Genomic DNA, 22,021 nt, shown 5'->3' on the forward strand with positions numbered 1-22,021 from the left:
TTAATAGCAATAGCTATAATAACAAACTTGACATAAAATCTTGTATTTAATAATTTTGCACATGCACACATTTGCAGAATGTTCCATTACATGGAAAAATAGATACAAATACTCCACATATATTCAATGATTATTCACCCTTATTCTAATTATGCATTTTTTTTTCTTTTTTTAATACTACATCATGTAAACAAAAACGATTGTAAATGTAATTGTATTTTATAAAGTCTGTAAATATTTTATGTATGTATATATATATATAATTGTAATCGAACATCCTGCATTGAAAAAACATCCAATACTGTTGCTAAATCGTAGATGCATTAGAACACACACGATCTGTTTTTGTATGAATAAACAATTGTACAATAAAACAAAAACAGAATAGCGTAATAAATACATTTTCAATAATTCTATTTTCTCAAAGTTTTTTTGCATATGTATGCAGCATACATATACATTATTTTCTTTTCTCTTCATTCTCTACTCTCTCTCTCTCTTTTCTTTTCCTGTTTCATTTTATAGGACATAATAATAGGTAGACAAACAATACAGTTACTTTTTCTTTTTATAAGTTTAACAATCATAGCACATGATATTCGACAAGAATTTATTCATAAAACCTGCAGCTATTTATATATATAATATAATATAAAAATTTTTAAAGAAAGAGAGGGAGAGTATATGTAAAATATGTTTATATTATTTAACAATGTATATATTTATATACACATTGTTCATGCATAAGAATACTGCTATACATATAATTGGATGGCGTATTAAAATTTGTGATTTAAAAATTGATTTTAAATAATGTGCAATTAATTTATTATCAATTAATATCTAAGCAAAAAAAAATATAAAATAAAATAAAAGAAAAATTTCACAATACAATAATTATATTGTTAGATAAAAAAAAAAGAGAAAAATCGATAACAATTAGGCAAAGTAAATGTGTAAATAGATTTTCCTAAATTCACATTACTTTTGCTTATCCCTCAGCATTATTCTTGTTTTTTTATTCTTCTTCTTCATATATACATATCTCTATCACTTTTTATTCTACTTTGATTATGGACGCTACTGTATGGCGTGTTTATTAACACCGTTTTTCTGTGATATGCAATGCTATCATTTTTGCGTCTGAAATATTATATATGTTGCATAATGCAAGTTTATCAATGAAGTAGAAAGCGATGCAATCATGTGTATTATGAAGTATAGTTTATACATTCACTTATGTGATCGATACGATTTATGTGTCCACAAAGGATGCAAAAACTATGACTTTGACGACCCACAGGTGACAGAACTCATTATCAAGGAAAAATATTATTTTTAAAAAATAAATAAAAAAGACGCTGAGCTTTAAAAATTAAGGTAATATGTAAAAAAATTATATTGTATAAACCGCATGTATCGTAATAAGAAATTTATAAGAAAATAAAATTTCCAGTTGCTGAAGAAGTCCCAATAAAGGGACGCAACGTCCAACTTAATTAAATTAAGTTCTACTTCTTTCCATGTCCAAGTTCCCTATGAACCTTTATCATCAAAAATTATAATTTTGGACGAGAGAAAATACTGAATAAATAATAATTAACTTTAGGTAGATAAATATTATCGTAATTAATAATATAAATAAAATAACGCGCGTTTGTATTGACAAATAAGTTTCTTTAAAACATATTTCAGGCATAAAAGATAAAATCTATAAGTCTCCACGCATCTTGTGGACTAGTCGTTTAAAATTCTCAGCTTATTATGATTGAATGTTTCATCTGTTCCTCGTTATAGATTTGATTAATAAAAATATAGATAATGTAAGGCAAAACTCTGATAAATTGATAGACGAAAAGAGCATCGTAAAAGTGTTCAATAAGTTTCTGTCATTCCATGTCTGAATGCATTTAAAACTCATTCTCATAATGAGGACGGCGTCACCAGATTCATTAATAATTAATTCCTGCCCACGGTCGTCTATGTAAAAATAATTACGCGTGACATGGAACAAGAATGTTTTTAAGAATGTAATAATAAATAATATGATATAATTAATACGTACTATACGTGTATATCTTTTATAAATAGAGATATTAATAAGTTATAACTTGATGTCAATTATTTTCTCACTAAAAACTTTACTGCAAAAAGTTTTAATTCGCATTCTTTTTTACTATTTTAAGAAAAACTTGTAAATAAAACTAGTCAAAATTTTCAAAGGTGTTCAGAATTTTCGTAATTTTCTTAAAATATCTTGCTCCACATCTTCATCATTCTCTAAAAGAAATCTCTGCTTAAATGCGGACGGTTTGTCTGTTGCAATAATCGCGCTCTACCTCGTCCATTAGCACTAGTAGCATGTCTTCTGGTATTTCGTAGTTCTCTATCCACTTCTAATTCCTCAAGCTTCATGGTAAGACCAAGCTTTTGTTGCACCGCCAGACGTAAAAGCTGATTCAAGGTCTTCCTATCGTCTTCTGCTATGGTCAGCTGACGTTGCAATTCGTTCACTTGAGTGACGTATTCTTCGCAACGTGCAGCAAACATTGCACGTAAACCTGAGAATTATTGTTAGCAGGATTTAACACGAGATAGGTGAGTACAAGATTAGAAAGGCAAGGAAGAAATATATATAAAAAGAAAAATAGTAGAAATGTAACATGTAATAACAATGTTCAACCAAACACAGATAGTAATTAGTAATATAGCATTACTAATATAAAAAAAAAAAAGCAAAAGTAAAACGTAATAATAAATTTAACAAGTATGAATGTATTATTTTGTAAATCAAAAGTAAACGAAATACCCTGTACTTGAAACAGAATTTGATTAATATATTTAACAAAGAAATGAATGAAAATGAATGAAGCACACATTTTTTCAGTTACATGCTTTGTAATTAAAATTACAACAATTCACCCCTTCTATCTAGTAAAAGTGCAAATCTGACGGCATGCAAGTAAAGCAGTCGCAAAGTCTATCGTTGCACAACTTAATATAAATAAGAATGTATACATTAATTCTGATGTTCAACATATTTATAATTAATGCATTAATAGGCATGCGCATGTTAGTAAAAAAGAATGAAGAAAATGTTATATTACTAAATTTTCTCGAAAAATATTCTGACTTTTAAAATTAAAATAATCAAATAATATCTACTGTATATATTATAATTCCCTTTCTTTTTTTCTTAAAAAATGTTGTCTAGCATCTAATACGTCAAACTAATCACAATATTCAGGCAAACTAATTCATATAAATATAACACATATTTCATTGAATAACTTACTTGAAAATGTAGCCGCATTTTCTTTTAACATTCTAAGTTCGTTTCGTAGTTTCAGCATCGTTTCGTTAACGATACTTTTCTCATTTTCATATTTACTCTTTAAATTAGTTAATGCCACTTCTGCCGTATTTTTATTCGATTTCAGTACCGTTCTTAGTGTTGCTATTTGTTCGCGTTTGGCAGACAACATCGCCTTTAATTTGATAACTTGTTCTTGCAAATCTGCCACTTCAGCCTTATTTTCATTTACGGATGCTAGAAAAATAAATAATAAATTAAATTTATTATTAATATATAAGATATTAACAGGTGCTAGTTTTTATATTTCTAGATATTTAAACTTACCTTCGCAAACATTACAAATGTTCGATTGGATTCCCTTTACCTTAGATAATTCTATTGTATGTTCTACCGCACTTCTCAAATGTTTTATTTGATCCATCGCAGTTTCTATATGTTTGGCGATTTCTTTTGCTTTGCTAAGACTCTCTAGATCTTTAATCTTAATATCCGTTTTGAACAAAGTTCTACACCATTCAATTTTACCATTTCCTTCTTCCTCTTCTTTTTCAGGAACAATTTTTTCGTGATCGAGGACGACGCGTGAAGGCATTTCACCATTAACGGCACAAACGTGATGGTAAAGCTGCACCAATTCATCCGAAATATTTTGCAAATCATTTTGAGCTGAATCAAGAAAACCGCCAGCTTCTATAGCAAGTTTGGAGAGAATACCAACATCGGATTCAAGCTGCATGCTTCTTTGTTCGGTATCTAAAAGCTGAAAGGAAAAAATGATATTTATATAAGTAAATTATGATTTAAAATCTATAATAATTCTTAATAATTATTATGCATTGCAAATTTGCTGAATATGTAAAGAAAGGATGAATTCAAGTCAATTTGGAAAGTCAGTTCTAGGATCACATTTGTAACAATCATGTAATCAGCAGCCTAGAACATAATATTTTCCGATAAAATGCACGTTAAAATATATAGAGAGTTCGTATTTGAGCAATCGTGCAAAACAGGCTTTATGAGTCTGACTCATGCCGCGTTAGCCGTATAGAAAATACATAAGAAGAAAGATGTAATTCTTTCGATATTTCATTTTTAAGCACATTCTTTTCAAAGCCACGGTGCATAGCCATTAAGATCCGTACGGTTTGTATTTTTTTCTTTTTTTTTTCTTTCTTTGAACGCTATATCTGTATAATATACACAAATGGTGATACATGGAATCACGTGTGAAAATAATATTTCCACTATAAATACAAATTTTAAAAATGAATCCATAGATCATAAAAGTGTATAAAATTGTAGCCAGTAATTTTGGTATCATATACAGTTAAGATTCATTAAATCTGAAGAAGCAATACACGATAGGCTGTTAGAACACTGAAAAGCAAAATGTATGGATAATTAGAGGAGCCAAAGACAAGTTGTTATTAAATAATTGGTAAATACGTCAAGACGAGCACACTTTCCAACCTTTTCTCGAAGCATCTTCTCTGATTCTGGGATCTGAAATGCCATATAATTTTCTATTCAAGGTTTTAATTATTTTTTTCAATGATAGCATCATTGGAGCGATACTTAATATTCTTGCCTTTTACAAAAATATAGCTTTTCGTTTAAGAAGAAAATACATTAAACCATTATATATCAGCAAATTGCCTTCAACCATATAAATAAAATTTCTTCCATTGAAAATACCAACACCTTTTATTAGAAAACGATATAAGATAATCTACGAGAATGTATACCTTATTTCTCAGATTTGTTAACTCTGTTCTTAATTGTTGCGTCGCATCGGATACCGTCAAACCATTCTCTAATTCGGTTAAATCTTTTTGCAGTTGATCTACTTCGCGGGCGGACATCGTACTCCATTGATGATATTGCATAATGGCCTGAAATATTCATAATATTTTACAACATTGTTATTAAATATTATATATTATACAAAAATTTATACCTGATTTAATTTTTCCATTGTAACTTCTTCATTTTCTTTACTAGGTAATTTGGAATGAAGATGTTGCAATGATTGCACATGTGCCGTCAATTGCATAATACGTGCAATAAACGTCATTAATTCTGCTTGGCTCTTTTCAACGGCATATTGAGATTCCCGTAAATTCTGGGTTAGATAAACTTTTTCAGATTCTGCAAGCTCCAATTGTTTTTCTAATTTTTTCAATTCATTCAAATGAATTTCAGAAAACAAATCGACTTGTTTATCGGTCGCCGAAGTTCCCGGTTCTTGGGTTTTCAAATCTGCTTCGATTCTACGTAACGCAGGAGGATCATCTTCGCCGTCACTACATATAGTTTGATCTTCGGTAATTCCTCTAATAGAAAGAGCAAGATTACTGAGATTATAAATGGATTCGCTATTGATTCGTTGATCTAATTCCTTCTTAAGTGTATATTTAGCTTCACGTTCGGCTTGTAAGGATTCTAATGCCTCTTCCATTTGTTTCTCCGCAATCTTTCTTAAAGTAATTAATTCTTCTACTTGACTATGAAAAAGTTCGACTTCCTCAGTTAATCTCCTAATCTCATGTTTGGCACCTTCAAATTCAACTTGACTGGAACGCAGGCCAGACACTTGTTTTTGTAACGAGATATTTTCATCTTCTAATTCTGTACAATCTTGAAGTAATCTAGCTTCGCGAAATCTGCATTCGCGCAATTCCGTTCTTAATGTTTTTCTTTCCGTTTCCGCTTGTAAGTGATCTTTACCTATTTCTTCTCTTTCTTGAAGCGCGTGATCACGCTCAGCTTGTACTCGTTCTAATTCATGACGTAACTGTTGACAAAATTACATTTCCAAAATATTGAATGCTGAATCATTAATATTTTAATGTCATAGACCGAGTACATAAAAAGTCCTGTTTTAATTAAATAAGGTAAACAAAACAATAACGAATCATTGCTATAAAAAGAATTTTCATTTCAAATACCTGCTTAGTTTCATTTTCAAGTTCTAATATTTGTAATTGTAAAGATGTTTCCCTTGCTGCGCTTTCACTTAAAAGACTCTCCTCTTGTTCAATACCACTTTTTGTAGTCAATATAGTAGTTGTTTGAACTTTAGTTAAGGCCTACAAAAATACAATTTATACATAAAGGTAGATTTTGAAATGTATATTTATCTTTTTACATGAAGTAGAAAAAAATGAGAATAATTGTATAAATATAAACTATGATTAAATGTTAATTGTATATAGAAAAGATAACATTTGAAGCATAATCGTAGGATCGATTAACGTAGAAACTTTTTAATATTATTATAAAATAAGTTCAAAATAAATTTTGATATATTGTCAAAGTGTATTAACCTCTTGTGCGATTTCTAACTCATGTTTCGTGTTTTCATAGAGGGCCTCGAGATCATTGCACTTTTGTTGTAGAGCCGATTTTTCTTCAAGCAATGCAAGACCATATTGGGCAGATTGTATCTTTTCAGTTGATGCTAAATCTAATTCTCTTGAGAGTCTTTCAATCTCAGTTTTGAGATCCTCTACTGTAATTCCTTCAACTGTAGCCATTGCGTTCTATACTTCAAGGAGGATCTATCTCTCAACTTTTAACTTGTATGTATGAGTATGCGTTGTTACCGTTTAGAAATCGAAATACCGGCTGTTACGATTAAAAATGACACATTCGCAAACATTATTTGCGAATTTATTGTTTAAATATCTTGATTACATGTAAACACACCGTTCATTCATATACTCGAGGTTAAAAACAGTTTTGACATAGCCAAGATTAAAGCGTTGGGAAACGGAGTAGACCGAATAAACCGGATGCATGTTCTATACACGTTCCACGTTTCTCTCCTTCCGTCAAGTTCCGACGTTCCGCTGCTATGTTTCACAAAAAATATTTACGTAATCAGAAAGAGAATAAGAGAGAGATAACAGATACCCCCATATTTTACTCTACCGCAATTGCCGCAAACGCCGCCTACGTACGTTTTATAAAATACATAATTATTGAAACTCTCACGTTTAAATATCGGTCGATAAGGTAGAATTCTTAATAAATCTCATCATTAATAACGTATACTAATGCTGTCCAACTAGCGCGGCCTACGAAGTAAATTAATTTTTTTAAATACAAATTTAAATTAACATTTATGCTAAATTACATTAATAATTACAATGAAAAAAAACTAGTATTATATAAAAAAATGATAACAGTGGCCATTATAATGTTATGGTATTCTTAAATTTGCGTATGCACTAATTTTTGACGTGACATTAATTGACTTTTTGACTTTTTAATACAGTGAATGTTTTCTAAACTAAGTTTTAAGACGAAAATATAAAAAAAATAATTTTATTTTTCAAGACGATTGAAATGAGCGAACTATATTTATACCTATTTCTACACGTATGTATATTTACTTTTTTGTAAACACTCGAGACAGTTTCAGCTTGGCCTTGCTATTGTCAACAAGTCAGATTTTAAATGTGTCTCGTAGGAACATTATACCTTTTAATATTTTCACGATATTTTAGATAAATTATTTATAATTATTAATTATTCATTGTCGTTCGTTCTCCAAATTGAGTTTCTTTCTCTCACCACTTTCTATTAGTTTGTTATCAAATCAAAAGTGGATTTTTCATAAACACACACACACAGCCGATTTAATTTCTATATTTTATTTAAAATTTAAATTAATGTGTGTTTCTTTCATTGATTCTCACCGTCGTTAACGATGAGAGATAGTCGAAAATCTGTGTTAAACGGCTGATCAGTTTTCAATAAGTTTATTAATATATCAACAAATCTTTATTAACAAATTATTGTATTTTTAATTATTTATTAACAGGCTTCTTCAAATCACAAAAAGATCTTTTTTAAAAAAATATTTTATTAATTATCAATGTTCTGATTAATATTTAAACAGTTTTCAATAACCTAATGGTTGTTTTATCATCATTTAAAAACTCTGTATTATTTTTTTATTCTTTCGTTTTGAACGCACTCACACATACACACGCTCGCGCACATGAACGCGTACAATTAATAGAAATTATACTTCTCAAATATTATTTATCAATGGATCCATATCTACGTCTAATACATCTGAAGGTGCAATCATTTCTTCAAAACTATCATCATCTACAGCAGAATTATTATTTTTTGGCGTATCCAATGGCTGTACTTGTGATTGTGTATTATCAGGATCTTTAAATCTATAAAAATATATAGAAAATATGGTATATATTTAAACATAAATTAATAAAAATTTAATTTAGTACTTAATAAGTATATATATAATTTTTACGTTTGTATTTTCTTTGTAGTATGATCAGGCAAGTCGAACAATTTTTTGATTTTTTCGATAGGATCTACCAATCTTTCTTTTATTTCTTGGCAAGGTTCTAACAATTTTGTTAATTCAATATCGATAGGTGGCAATGGCTTTTCTGGATTTAATGCACGATATGATAGCATATTAAATTTATGTTGTCTCATGGGGCTTGGAACGCATCCAGGCATAAATGGTTTTTCTTTCTTTTTCGTGGAAGAATCGCTATTAATTAATTAAAACTATTTCAGTAAAAATAATCTAATTAAGTAAATTTAAAAACAAATTTTTAAATTTTTAAACAATAATTATTAACAAAATGTATTCCACAAATGTGATCTACCTTGTATCATTCAGTATAAGAGCATCCAATAAATTATCCACAACATCATTTTGTTCTTTCGATAACTTTTTGACAAAAGATGTTAAAGGTTTGGATTCTATAACTCTTGTATTTTCTGCATATGGTAGGATGATTTCTACAAAACACTAGAATAAAGTTAAGTATAATAAATTAATATATAAAGAATAAAATATTATAAAGCAGAATAAACAAAATAATATTTCTACCCAGGGCTCATCTGGAGTATTCATGCGTGGAAACAGTGCCACTACATTTGGATTTAAGTTCATCCGATATACTTTTCTAAAAATAGCAACAAAATCCTTCTTATTCATAGCTTCCATTAAACTATAAAATTTTTGTGCTATGCTCTAGAATGAAGAAAATATTTACATAATTAAACGAACTTTTTCTTGCAATATTATTCATTGGAACAAAAATTGATAACTCTTTTATTTTTTAATTTGGTTGTATTATCTCCCTTCATGTAATAATACCTTATTAGCAGGTATGATTATACGATTACTGGTACTGGTGCTCCAATATTGCATATCGACGCGTTTTTTTTTTGTAAAACATATAAATTTAAAGCTTTTAGGCCCGCTTTTATACATCATAGTCTCTTCATCTTCCTCTGTTAAATAAAATAAATATTTTCATTATAAAATACGATTAGACAAATTTCTAATGCATATAATAAATAGATAATATTATTTACTTGAAAATGGTATAAAAAGACCACCATAATTATAACCACGTATTGTATTTTCCGCATTATGAATATCCCTATGTCTACCATAGTATTCTCTAACACGTTCTACTTGTACAGGCTCATCTTCCTCTATCGTTTTACTTTCCGATGTTTTATTAGTTACCAATTTCCACAGTGGAAATCTTGCTTCCTTTGTTACCTAAGATTAAATTATTAACGTATCGAAAAAAGTTATTATGGAATTTTAATAAATGTCTCTGTGTATTCATTCAGTAAACATGAAATTGTTAATAATAAATTTTCTAATTCGTAATTATTATTATCGTATAAATTACCTTGACGAATGATTTAATTGGTATTTTTATATCAAGTAATTCTAAGTCGCATGACCATCCGATAAGCCTAGATTGTGCCTTTTTAATAAATCTTGTATCATCGAATGCTTCATTAATTGTTCTGTATATCCCATCAGTCTGCATAATAAAAATGCATAAATAAGTGTTATAATTCTATTTTACATCTACGTATATTTATAATAAAATATAATACTTCTTTGCAAATGTCAATAATAAGATTTTCACTGGATGTAATGGCATCTTCAGTTATATTATGCAATAATTTTGAACCACTAAAATAGTATAAGAAATAATATGTAGTGTTAACGTAAGAAAAATGTATGATGATAAATAAATGCAAATACTGTACATAGCTATTAGTTTAATTTTTTGATTTTTTAATTCTGATATTATATCTTTTTTGTCAAATGGAACGTCATCAGGAACTTCCTTAAAATCAGAAAATAAAACTATCAATTTGTTACATTTATTTCTGCAAAAGAAAAGAAAAATAAGTAATATTATAAATATATATAAAAGTATTTTAAAATACGTAGACATAATTTCAAAGGGTGATTTTGATACATTAAAATACAAAAAAAATAGTTCATACAATCAAACATTTGATATGATCTTGTTTCTAAATGATAGCATACTGAAACTACCCCTGAAAGAGTGCACTTATTTTGATAAGCTCTTATATACACGTTCTCTTTTATGCATGCAAGTAATTATACTTACACAGATTCACGCTTTATTAAATCAATAGCAGTATAAAGAGCTTCTATCCAATTTGATACACAATCTGTAAGTTGTAAATCGGAAACAATCTGAATCAAGTCCCAATTTGGCATTTGTATAGCGCATTCTGCGACATTATGAATTTCTTCTATATTTTTGAAATTATTTTTATTTAATGTAGTAGTCGAACCATATAATAACAAACCAATTTCATCTTTCGGCCGATAAAATATCTGTAAATAGAATTATTCTTATTTCAATTACAAATTATAATGACAATATTAAAATAACATTAAATGATAACATTTGCATACCTTTTTTTCCACCAAATGTTGTACAATCTTTTTTGTTTTATCCAAAAAAACAGGATTTGATTGAGAATCTTTTGACGTTACACCCACATTGATTACAAATACCAGTAATTCCTAATACAATAATTTTTGTTTCTATTATACATTGTTTATAATATTTTTTAAATAATAATATAATATAACGTAGTATAAATTTAATTAAATAAATATACTATTAAAATATTTTGTTAAAAAGATCTAACCTTTTCATTAGCCATTTTGACCTTATAACCTTGTTAGCCTTTCGTTTTTTTATTTTTTTGTTACTTTGTATTATATTTTCACTCTGTAGACACAATAACGGAATGATGATACCTACTGCAAATTATCGATAATGTAGATATCGTTATAATGTCACGTGACATTAGTTGCAAATCAGCACGTTGCAACATCACGTTGCAACATCACGTTGTGTTGTTTATGGGCCTACGATAGATTCATTTAATTAAAAATAATGTAAAGTTTTAAACTTGAAACATGTTATAATAGTTTAACTACATTCGTTAAATTGAAAATTCATGATCCTTGTATTTACTTGATTATCATAATAGAAACGAGATTTTTCATTTGTACATACTTCGATAGTTATTAAATAAAACATTTGTATTTGATTCAAAAATCAAAAACGAGAGTTTTTAAAAGTTTATACCAAACAATCTTTGAATTAATTTTATGTTTAATATTATTAATCATATAATATGGATATAATAACAAAGAACAATGAATTTTTTCCCGAACATTTTGTACTTTGTAATTTTTATGGCAAAGATGAATGTTTTTGTTGGAATGATGACAAATTTGTCATGTTTTCGTACAAACTAGAAAAATCTACATCTTCGTTACCAGTTTTGATTGCACCAGGACAGATAAAAGTTATACAATGTTTCTCCAATAGAGTTTTCTTTACGTGTTCACCACAAGGCGTGTACAAACTTTCAAGAGAAGGAAGATTCAGCGTATTAAGTAAAAGTGCTATAAGTATCGGTTCCATGTTTTATGAGATACTCAAGTCTATGAATGATTGCTTGTATTTGGAAAATAAACAGAACAAGTCGAGCAAATTGTTACTTCGTCTACCACCAACTTCGAAAGAGCTAGAAGAATTATGTACCCTTCCTTTGGACGCAAACAATTCAGAAGATGATTTTAGAAGCATATTATTAGATGAAAATAGCACCGTAGATAATTTATGTTTGATTGGTAATGGTAAAAAGTTGTTTTCGTTAACCAAAGAAGTTATCCGTATAATTTACAACTGTGATAATAAAATAACAAATATTGTACCTGTACAAAATGATGATAAGATTCATGGATTGGTACTTATTACAAATACGGATGCCGTTGTCCTCGTGTATCCGAGAAATAATATGTTACGCTATAAAAAACTTTATCTAGGAGTAGATGTGAAAAGCCTTTGCGCAGGAATTCATTGCCAGCATAAGGACAAAATATGGATTATTTATTCTAACGGATCCAAATTGTATTATATGACAATGACACTTTCTACAGAGATATATAGAAAAGTCAAAGTGGAAGATAAAAATTTTGTCTGCATGCAATATTATACAAAAGATAAAGTCTTAGGTCTTACTAATAAAAAAGAACTGCATGAATTATCCACAAATGTAATAGAAGATTTTCTAAATGAAGAAACTTCCAAAGATGATTTTATAGATCTTCACAAAGACATGTTAAAAGGTACGAATTTATTCGTTGAACGAATTTATGAAAAATCGAAAGAATTAGAATCATGCAATAAAATATATTCTATTGAAAGAAATAAAATTCACAGGATAAATCTTTATGCTTGTAAGATGAAAGTACAAATGATTCCTAAAATGACAGTGCGTAGAATAGCAAAACAATTGTTCCTTAATATTGATTTTCCACAAAATGTACCAAACAATGTTTATATCATATGTTTTTTAGTATCCAATTATGAAACAATTTTCTCTATCAAAGAAATAACGAATAACGAAACATCGATTGATTTACCTTTAGAAACAACAAAACTATTTAATTCTTTACACATCGGAATGGATTTAATAACAATGATAAACAAAGAGCAACCATGGTTTCTCATAAAGGATTTTGTAAAAGATCCGGAAAAGAAAAAGAAGCTAAAAGAAAAGCAAATGAAGAAAGATAAGACGAATTTTATAAATTCTAAAATAAATCTTATAAGGAATTTGATAATGTCAAAAAACCTAACTATGAAGAAGTTATCAGAAATCAAAGAGAAGATACGAAAAGAAATGTCTGACTTTTAATTCGCAAATATAAGTAATATTGTCATAACGTAAAATGTGTTGTATCATTGTTACAACAATTTCTTAAAAAAGTTTATAAAATTGTGTATATAATTAACAACACAGTTATCACTTATTCATAAGAACAAAAATTAACTTATTAAATATTATAATTGATTTTAAATACAAAAACATTGCTTAAATTTTTTCAGAACATGGCATTTCTATAATACTTCCCATACTGCAGCTGGAACTTTTTGGTTGTTTCAATGAATTTCTAAAACTATTGTGTATTTTTGGACCACCGAATCGATCTTGAAGGGTATCCAATGATTTGACACTTTTCTTTGAACCATTAGCACTACGATCTTCTTGTTCGTCATTTTTATTAGAACAACGTCGTAGAATTTTGTTAACACAGACTCTAAAGTTCTCTGAGAAAACACCATAAAGAATAGGATTGACCACAGTATTCAATTGAGCAGTAATAAGTGCCCATACGAAATGATGGGATCTCATGAAAAAGTCAGCTTGTTCGGGTGGCCTCTGTGCATCAATGAAAAGCAACAAAGCGATGATCGTTATCGGCAACCACATAACTAAAACGGCGACTACGTTTAACAGTAAAATTCGCATAACACGTATATGCTTGTGAAGACGTATTTCCTCGTGTTGCGACAGACTGCCAGTTCTACCGGTACGTTCTACAACCGACGTTGTTGATGATTTTCTTCCAATCCAAGGTATTAATGATCCTACCACCGATAATTCCGAGTCTCTTCTGTTTCCTTTAATGGCAGTTAAATCCTTAAAGATATTAAATTTATTAAAAAATTAATCACAAAGTGACTTAACAATCATTTAAAATTCATGCCAACCTGAGCAACACAGGGTACAGCCCATCTATCTCGGGTATTAAGGATTTTTTTCAATATTTGTTGATAGTGATAGACCAACAGGCTCATTGGTAAGAGACAAGTAAAGGTGAGTGTTACTATGGTAAAAATAAGTGATATCTTCACCACTGATTTCTGTGGAAATACAAGAGTACATATTGTAACACCACCCGAGACTGCCTGTAACAGTTAAATGTAAATACAATAATTTTTTATATGAATATAATAATTGAACAATAACGCGATTACATGAATCCGATCAGACAGAATATCTACCCGTGGTTTAAACCAAATTGCAACAGGAAGAAAGACCAAAAAAGCGACGATCCACGTTGTTAAACAAATGAAAAGCACTCTTCGATTAGTCAGAATACTTCTATACGGTGCAACTGCCAAACACTTGTGTCTATCTATTGATATAACCGTAAGCGTCCATAAAAGTACAAAGCCACATACGTACTGAAATACGAAAAAATAAAGTTAAGTTTATATATTAGATTTAATTAAATAGTCAATATTATCAATATTAGTTTAGCGTTGTTAAATATCGCCCAATGAAGTTAGCTTTCTAAACAGGAAACATTGCTTTCGCTATACACACATTAGCGGCCGTGAAAGAGTATTTATAGTCACCCTTCTCGAACAGGTGCGACCTTGATCCGTAAGGGTAAGAGGTGTATCGTGTCGTAACAATATACCCCTTGTCTACAGACTAAAAATATACTTTCACGTATAGTTCCTGCTACTTTCAACTTATTTACATGTAATATTTTATGTTATTATTATCATTAAATATTACTGTAACATTTAATATGTTGTATTCAGATCGTTAAAAAGATAGGACATTTGTATATATTTATATAAAAATTTGTTTGTGTAATAAAACCGATATTTTTATATTTGTAGATAATTAAATTATTAAACAAGAGAGAGTAGTTTTTTAAACAAAAAATAAGACGTTTATACCGAGCTATTATTCTTAATGATCCTAAAAAAAAACAAATAAAATAACGTTCTACGTTTAATAAGAGCATTGACTCCGCCGCTTCTTATCGCGCCACGATGGAGAGAGAGATTTGCGAGCGATGATAACAAGAGATAGGGACAAAAAAAAGAAGGTGAATTACCTCGGAATATGGTAATAATGCGCAAACCACGTCACCAAGTTTCCAAGATTGCGTTAATCTGGTGTAAGCAACTACTGGGATACCAAGAGCAAACAATAGATCCGCTGCAGCCAAGTTCACCAAGCACAAGTTCGTGGGCGTTCTAATCTCTTTATATCTGAGCACACAAACGGCCATCCCGGCATTGACGATGATTGCTGAGATGAACGTAATGAGAAGAATTGTCACCTGAAAAAAGGAAAGAAAAAATTATAATTTTTCTTATCGTTTCTTTTATTTTTTTTTACATGTAAACAATATTATCTAAGAATTAGGGTCTTAAGTCATAATATGAAGTCGTTCGTGTTCTAATAATTGTGTTTTGCGATGGACTGGACTGTTCTTTCTTTATTCTCTTTTCGACATTATCTTTCTTAGCGTTATCGTTCTTCTCCACTTTAACATATATTTCGAGAACGTTTGATCTGCATCCGTAATACTCGATCTAACAATAAGCTTGTTCGATAATGGGAAAAACTATCTTTGACCATTTGCCTTATATCTGAACCGGACTGATGTAAATGCCGTACAATTAGGAACGTTCCCGCATCGTTTATACCCATGCACATATACACATAAACACTACGGACGCATACTATCTTATAAGCTCTTACAATAAAGAGAATAAAGAGCGATCGGTCCTCAAAGCTTACATGCAGTTCTTTTATTTACGTAGGTCGAATAAATGTTAGCAAACATTTTTGCTAATATATATATTGTTCAATGCTAGAGTTCAATCCTATATCGTACCTCTACAGCAGCCGCTTCATCCCTTTCTCCGAATTGACTGTAATAAGAAAAATGATATCTGCTGCCGTATTCGTTCTTTCCCCATCGGTAGGATGAATTTATGTTTGTCATTGTTTGTTTTACTTCTTTTTTTTCTTCTCACTCGTCAAATCTTCACTTTTATTACATCTGCCATTTTTTTTACCGAACGATACACCCTCATAGTACCCGGACAAATTTTTCCATCTATTCTGGAGTAAATCGAAGAATATATAGGGAGAAATAATATATATAACAAGTTAAATATATATTTATTTGTCATTAATTAACAATCTATCAAGTTTAATCGATTCGCGTTTGTTCTTCGAAGCTTATCAAATATTCAAGCTTTCAAGCAAGAATAGATGAAGAAGGGTTCTCGATGAAAGGGTTTTTCCTTTTTTTTTCTTCTTCTTTTATTTTTTATATATTTTTTATTGGCCTTCGAGCTATTTTTAAAAGTAATTACTCTTAAATCCATGAGATGAAAGAACAACCTTCGAATTAAATATCTACGATAGAGTGAGAGAGAGAGAGGGGGAGAGAAAGAGAAACAAGATGTCTACCATCAGGGTCACGGTTTATCTGAAGAAGGTATACCACACGTCCTTCCAATTTACTACGCTTTCGTTCTAACTAAGCTAATTAAGTTATTATTAGATACTAACACGTGAAAAGATCTATGTTTGTCTTTACTTTTCTCAGACTTTACGATGTACTCTCTTTTTTTCTCTCCCTCTCTCCCTCTCTCTCTCTCTCTCTCTCTTTTCCTCCCTTTCTTTTCAAACTGTACTTACGTGAGCTTATATTTTGTTAACATTTATTTTATCTATCGGCATAGTATCTCTGCAAACAAAATTTCAATTTTAATTTTCATTTTATATATATAAATATGCAAATAGATATTTGTATAAAAAAAAGACGAATTTCTTGTTATATTAAATTAAAAAGAATATACCTAAAATTATATACTTTATACAGAGTAATATAAAAGTCGCTTTTTCCAAAATTTCTCTCTATTTGTTCACAAAAATTATTCAAATTGGTGCACATAATATATACTCAATACACAATTAATATTATTTAATTATCGATTTACATATGGTGAAATACAATCGAAAGTTGATGATCGAAGTTCTAGAATAACTGTTCCATCAACTTTTGTAATCGATCTAAATTTTTTGCACGATAATAAAAAGAAAAGCATCCAATAACAATACCGTTGCCATAATAATCGTATAAAAAGCTATACTAAATTATCAGGTGTTAACACCATCATTGTATAAACAAATTATTTGCACGAACGAATCTCTGTGGGGAAATATATATCCAGTTATATGTTCCTTCAATAATTTAACATAACAAGACATTCGTATTTCGACATAAAAGCCTAATTTCCCTCTTTTTGAGTAATGACAAAAATTTGGCAAAAGCAAGAAAAAGATGACCGTTCAGTAATAAATCTGCAAAGGAAGGTAGGAGCACGATCTCGTAAAAGCTTTTTTTAATACCCGATAGAAACAATTTTCCAAGGAATCGAAGCGTCATTCTTCTTCGACAAATTGTCGTTTTCTTCTTCATGTTTACCTTGTATTTTACGCACACCTACGCGCCTACACATTTACACCTATCCCTGTTTATCTTACCGCAAACGACTAACTAGACATTTAAATCGGTAAACGTTGCTCCGAAGATTTATTACTGGTCAGAAAATTCGTATGTTTCGCTCATCGTTGATTTTCGGTTTTCTTTAACCACACACATCATCAAATTTAAGATCTTCTTCACCTATCATTCGCATGGTCTTTGTTAAATATACTAATATTTTACGTTCTTCATACTTCCATTTAAGAAATATTATAATTAATAAACCTAATTAATTAGCCTTTCAAATTAAAATAAGCTAACAGACAAACAAAGAAAAGAAAAGAAATAAGCTCGGGCAAAATTGGGGTTACGCGAGAAAAGATTTTCATGTTATTTAGTCCTTAATCTCTATACAATTATGATCGCTATTTTATTGAAGTATGAAGGATGGAAACACGATAAGATGGTTGACTCTAAGGCTTAGAATTAATAAAACGCCTCCGCTTTTAATTAAATTTAATAAAGACATTTCCTTTGGTTGAATTTTAAAGTATATATATATATATATATATATAAATTGTTATCATTTAATAGTCTCAAGTGTGAGAAAATTTAATTGAAATAATAATTACACTAGTCACCAAATTTCAACTTTTTTTCTGTAAATGGATGAAATATAGCAATTTTTCCTAATTTTGGCGCTTTGATTATAAAATGTAAAAGAAATCTAAAAATGAAACTTTGACCCGTAAAAATAACTCAATATTATTAATTAAAACGACTAGACACGCAAGTCGTAATGTATTTGAGTGGAAAAAACAATTGAACGTTTCGGTAAACGTCGAGGAAAATAAAATGACCCTATCGAGTAATAATTAAACGTCAATTAGATAGAAGTAGGAACAATTATACTTAATACAAATTGACAATATAAATTTACCTACACCTATGATATTTGTTCATATCATTATCGTGTGATAAGTGATTACGATTTTCTCTATCTCTGCATATATTTTCTCACATTAATACTGCAAATATATACTTTAGTTTATTAGCATAATGTTTATACAGATCTTATCTAAACGTTTAATATCAGCTACGTACATAATTATGGTTAATTAATTCTACGAAATTTTAGGAAAACAAAGAAAGAGAGAGAGAGAGAGAAATAATTTTTCTAAAAGAAAACAATTTTTCTTCTTGTTATCATTTACTTTTTCAATTCATTTTTACCACGAGTCTTTATGGATCATTCAATGAACGTACATTGATCATAAGTCTTCCCTTATCTTTTAACGTGAATAGACTGAAAAAGCATCGACTTATATAATTGATAAAAGTTTAAGATGTGTATAAATGTGTTTGTTAGACACACATAGACATATCTAGGCTCCTCCTTTATATATTTGTGCAGCACGCGAAGTAATTAATCACTTAGTAAACGTGTCACGTGTTCCACCCGCCATTTTCCTTTTTTCTACCAAAGCGGGCTTTGAAAAATTGACCCTTATACGAGGGCAAGAGATATCTACTTTTGGATACCAGAAAGGGTCTCTTTCTAATTTTTCTTTTTATTAATAGTTTTACTTCAACTATTTCTCTACTCCTTAAGATGAAGTTATGTTAATATAACAAAATTTAACGCTTTTTGTTAAATGAATCAAATTTTTAGAAAAACATTACAAACGAACTTTGAAGTATCGTTAATTTTATAAATTAGTCGGTCAATGACCAACCTTTCCTGTTTCAAAATAACAAATTAAGAAATTAATTACACTATACAGTTTAAAAAAAGAAATATTTTGTTATAATTTCGTTGCTACATTTTGTATAAGAACATTTTTTTCTGAGGACATTAAATAAATGTAATATTAATTTTTTAATACTAGAATATAAAAAAATAGTGTTCTTAGTTTGATAGGAAGATTAGTTAACGTAATTAAGTTTCATAAAAATACCAATGGATTGTTCATTCGTGGCGTATTTTGATCTGCGAGTTAATAAATGACTATTGCAATTCAACATGTTCTGACGTTGCTTTCACGATTTATGTACGTGCGTACACGTTTCGTCTTCGTTCCTCCTTTAACAAACAAAAATAGATATCGCGTTGAACTTGAGAAATTTTGTCTTTCAACTATAATCGTTATTCTTTTCGGAATTCTACATTTATCATTTAAATTTATATGAATGAGTATAATAAATTGTACCTTACGATCTTTAAGACTCGGTAATGTGTCTAGTTTAACAAATTTATGTTAAGATAATTATCATTTACGAAAGACCATTTATCTTTCAAATAAAATATATTCCTTTGACACCATCATCATTATCATCTAAATATTAATATTTTTTTCAAATTCGATAACACGACACTTTCAGATATAACGAACATTTGAAATTCCGCGCCAACTTTTAAAAATTCAAATGCCGATCATACTTTGTTGAACGAACGATTACTAAACCTTACATTTTATCTGATTTTAATGAGTTCATTAATATCGGTAATATGAAAACATAAATAACACGATAACCGAAAGATTGAATGAACGTTAGGAGTGTCGCGAACGAACACTTTTCACTGACTGACCAACTTCGAGTTACCATCATTCGTAGGTAGAGCTTATACTTCGAATAAAAGCTCTCTCTCTCTCTCTCTCTCTCTCTCTCTCTCTCTCTCTCTCTCTCTCTATAAAATATCCCGCGCAAGTCATCGTTGTACCTTGAAGTAAGCAATGTCAAATGTCATTGACTCCTTTTAAATAATAATAATAATAACAATAATCTATATAATCAAGAGATTATCATTTTTTAAATAAAAAGAAATTTCACTTTAAAAATACCGCGTAAATTAGAATACAACAGAGTTTAACAGTTCACGCGAATTTTTAATGATTGCTGTTTACTTATATACATTGTTGAACAATAATCAATTAGATGATAGAATAGAAATTGCTATTTTTTATTTTTATATTACAGACCGAATAATAAATTGTTTCTTTTTTTTGCTCATTATTTTTTTTCGCTTTAAGTTTAAACTTTAAAAGCTATATTTTTATTGAATTGGAACAATACGAGATTTGTCAAAAAACATGCATAATAAGTACTATCTATCATTGCATTTCGAATACTGTATTATTGTAATGATTATCGTATCAACTATGGAAGATCACAAATCTATTTTTACTTATACTGATTTGTACAGATCGCATTGTTTGTCATTATAGTCTTTATATATATATATACATACATACATACATACATACATACATACATATATAAAAGAGAGAAAAAGAGAGAAAGAGAAAAAGAGAAAGAAAGAGAGAGAGAGAGAGAAAAAGAGAGAGAGAGAGAGAGAGAGAGAGAGAGTAAAACCCGGCTCTTCTTATTTTTATGTAAATAATATGTAATAATACTTTCGTGACATGATTACGCTTAACTCAAGCTCATTACATGGTAATAAAGTGCTACGTACAATGTATTAAAAATAACGGACACATACATATATATATATATATTACATATACATATATACTATATATATAAATATATATAAATATGTATATACAATGAACATACAATAGATAGTACAGAAAACTGAGTAAAAGATCATGATATAATCTCGTAAAAATATATAAAATCTTAATAGGTTTAACATCTCATCGTAAACACACTTTTTATATGACTATATATGATTTATTTAAAGTATGTTTTAGCAAGCGCACAATTGGAAAAATAATGCGATTGCTAAAACATTTGACAATTGTGGGTTTATAATATAGATTTCTGGTCATGTTAGATGTGCACTGAAACTCTTTGAAGCTCTAAGAAAATTTATATATACAGTCCTATTCATATATCAACAGCAATATAATATATATTTACTGCTAAAATAGCACCTTATGCATATTCCATCCCCCTTCCACCCTTTCAGACATACCGAGTTATCCTATTTATAAATTCCAACAAGAAAAATACATTTTTATCATCATTATATATTATTATATGCAAGAATTTTAATCATTTGAATCCCAAGCAGCGCAATTATGTTCTTCAAATTTCTTGTTGAAAAATGCCACTTTATTAAAGTGCAATGTGAAATTGATACCTTGTTTCCCCGCTTGACATTTATTGAAATAATTTTTCTAAAGATGCAACTGTGGGACTTAAACAGTTAATGTAATACTACGTATATATTTATCGTGCTTCAAAGAGTTATACGCATGACATTATTTTTTTCAATATGC

General features: G+C 29.1%; 4 protein-coding genes across 12 annotated transcripts; 1 reads left to right on the top strand and 3 right to left on the bottom strand.

Moving 5' to 3' along the window:
- Nucleotides 1-1,578: 1,578 nt before the first annotated feature.
- Nucleotides 1,579-7,236, bottom strand: LOC106784348 (protein bicaudal D). Of its 2 annotated transcripts, XM_014743775.1 has the most exons (8): nucleotides 6,643-7,236; nucleotides 6,265-6,405; nucleotides 5,274-6,110; nucleotides 5,062-5,208; nucleotides 4,787-4,819; nucleotides 3,641-4,076; nucleotides 3,296-3,550; nucleotides 1,579-2,561 (listed from the first exon to the last, which is right to left on the bottom strand). In XM_014743775.1, exons 1-8 carry the CDS (start codon nucleotides 6,850-6,852, stop codon nucleotides 2,281-2,283), a joined length of 2,340 nt encoding a protein of 779 aa, XP_014599261.1. In that variant the 5' UTR covers nucleotides 6,853-7,236; the 3' UTR covers nucleotides 1,579-2,280. The 2 variants fall into 2 exon arrangements, with proteins under 2 accessions (XP_014599261.1, XP_014599262.1); XM_014743776.1 differs by lacking the exon at nucleotides 4,787-4,819 and having other exon boundaries at nucleotides 6,643-7,235.
- A 932-nt stretch (nucleotides 7,237-8,168) lies between these two features.
- LOC106784321 (X-ray repair cross-complementing protein 5-like) lies at nucleotides 8,169-11,403 on the bottom strand. 2 transcript variants are annotated; one of them, XM_014743721.1, is made up of 12 exons: nucleotides 11,312-11,403; nucleotides 11,073-11,183; nucleotides 10,759-10,991; nucleotides 10,388-10,510; nucleotides 10,232-10,310; nucleotides 10,018-10,155; nucleotides 9,689-9,881; nucleotides 9,468-9,604; nucleotides 9,198-9,341; nucleotides 8,971-9,116; nucleotides 8,604-8,852; nucleotides 8,169-8,511 (listed from the first exon to the last, which is right to left on the bottom strand). In XM_014743721.1, the coding sequence occupies exons 1-12, from the start codon at nucleotides 11,324-11,326 to the stop codon at nucleotides 8,358-8,360; spliced, it is 1,722 nt and encodes a 573-aa protein (XP_014599207.1). In that variant the 5' UTR covers nucleotides 11,327-11,403; the 3' UTR covers nucleotides 8,169-8,357. The 2 variants fall into 2 exon arrangements, with proteins under 2 accessions (XP_014599207.1, XP_014599208.1); XM_014743722.1 differs by lacking the exon at nucleotides 10,388-10,510.
- Nucleotides 11,404-11,486: 83 nt separating this feature from the next.
- Nucleotides 11,487-13,389, top strand: LOC106784322. Its single transcript, XM_014743723.1, has one exon. The coding sequence runs from the start codon at nucleotides 11,807-11,809 to the stop codon at nucleotides 13,376-13,378; it is 1,572 nt and encodes a 523-aa protein (XP_014599209.1). The 5' UTR covers nucleotides 11,487-11,806; the 3' UTR covers nucleotides 13,379-13,389.
- Nucleotides 13,353-20,665, bottom strand: LOC106784323 (free fatty acid receptor 4-like). Of its 7 annotated transcripts, none has more exons than XM_014743726.1 (8): nucleotides 19,985-20,665; nucleotides 19,733-19,857; nucleotides 16,985-17,033; nucleotides 16,170-16,394; nucleotides 15,381-15,608; nucleotides 14,530-14,712; nucleotides 14,236-14,433; nucleotides 13,353-14,164 (listed from the first exon to the last, which is right to left on the bottom strand). In XM_014743726.1, exons 4-8 carry the CDS (start codon nucleotides 16,278-16,280, stop codon nucleotides 13,556-13,558), a joined length of 1,329 nt encoding a protein of 442 aa, XP_014599212.1. In that variant the 5' UTR covers nucleotides 16,281-16,394; nucleotides 16,985-17,033; nucleotides 19,733-19,857; nucleotides 19,985-20,665; the 3' UTR covers nucleotides 13,353-13,555. The 7 variants fall into 7 exon arrangements, with proteins under 7 accessions (XP_014599212.1, XP_014599210.1, XP_014599214.1 ...); XM_014743724.1 differs by having other exon boundaries at nucleotides 16,170-16,399; XM_014743728.1 differs by lacking the exon at nucleotides 19,733-19,857.
- Nucleotides 20,666-22,021: the final 1,356 nt, after the last annotated feature.

The sequence above is a fragment of the Polistes canadensis genome, unplaced genomic scaffold (genome assembly GCF_001313835.1).
Source record: "Polistes canadensis isolate GaletaPanama2010 unplaced genomic scaffold, ASM131383v1 scaffold_33, whole genome shotgun sequence".
Taxonomy (NCBI): domain Eukaryota; kingdom Metazoa; phylum Arthropoda; class Insecta; order Hymenoptera; family Vespidae; genus Polistes; species Polistes canadensis.

Bases quoted from the DNA above. Each gene is read 5' to 3' on its own strand.
- LOC106784323 (XM_014743732.1), bottom strand. From the start codon at position 16,280: ATGACAAACATAAATTCATCCTACCGATGGGGAAAGAACGAATACGGC. The intron at 14,434-14,529 runs GTAGATATTCTG...TAACTGTTACAG, and splicing joins CAATTTGGTTTAAACCACGG to GCAGTCTCGGGTGGTGTTAC. The intron at 14,165-14,235 runs GTTGGCATGAAT...AATATCTTTAAG, and splicing joins CTGTACCCTGTGTTGCTCAG to GATTTAACTGCCATTAAAGG.
- LOC106784322 (XM_014743723.1), top strand. From the start codon at position 11,807: ATGGATATAATAACAAAGAACAATGAATTTTTTCCCGAACATTTTGTA.
- LOC106784348 (XM_014743775.1), bottom strand. From the start codon at position 6,852: ATGGCTACAGTTGAAGGAATTACAGTAGAGGATCTCAAAACTGAGATT. The intron at 6,111-6,264 runs GTATTTGAAATG...TTTTGTCAACAG, and splicing joins TTGAAAATGAAACTAAGCAG to TTACGTCATGAATTAGAACG. The intron at 4,077-4,786 runs GTTGGAAAGTGT...TTTTCCTTTCAG, and splicing joins AGAAGATGCTTCGAGAAAAG to CTTTTAGATACCGAACAAAG.
- LOC106784321 (XM_014743721.1), bottom strand. The intron at 8,853-8,970 runs GTAGATCACATT...ATTAATTAATAG, and splicing joins CTTATACTGAATGATACAAG to CGATTCTTCCACGAAAAAGA. The intron at 8,512-8,603 runs GTAAAAATTATA...ATATTTTTATAG, and splicing joins ACTACAAAGAAAATACAAAC to ATTTAAAGATCCTGATAATA.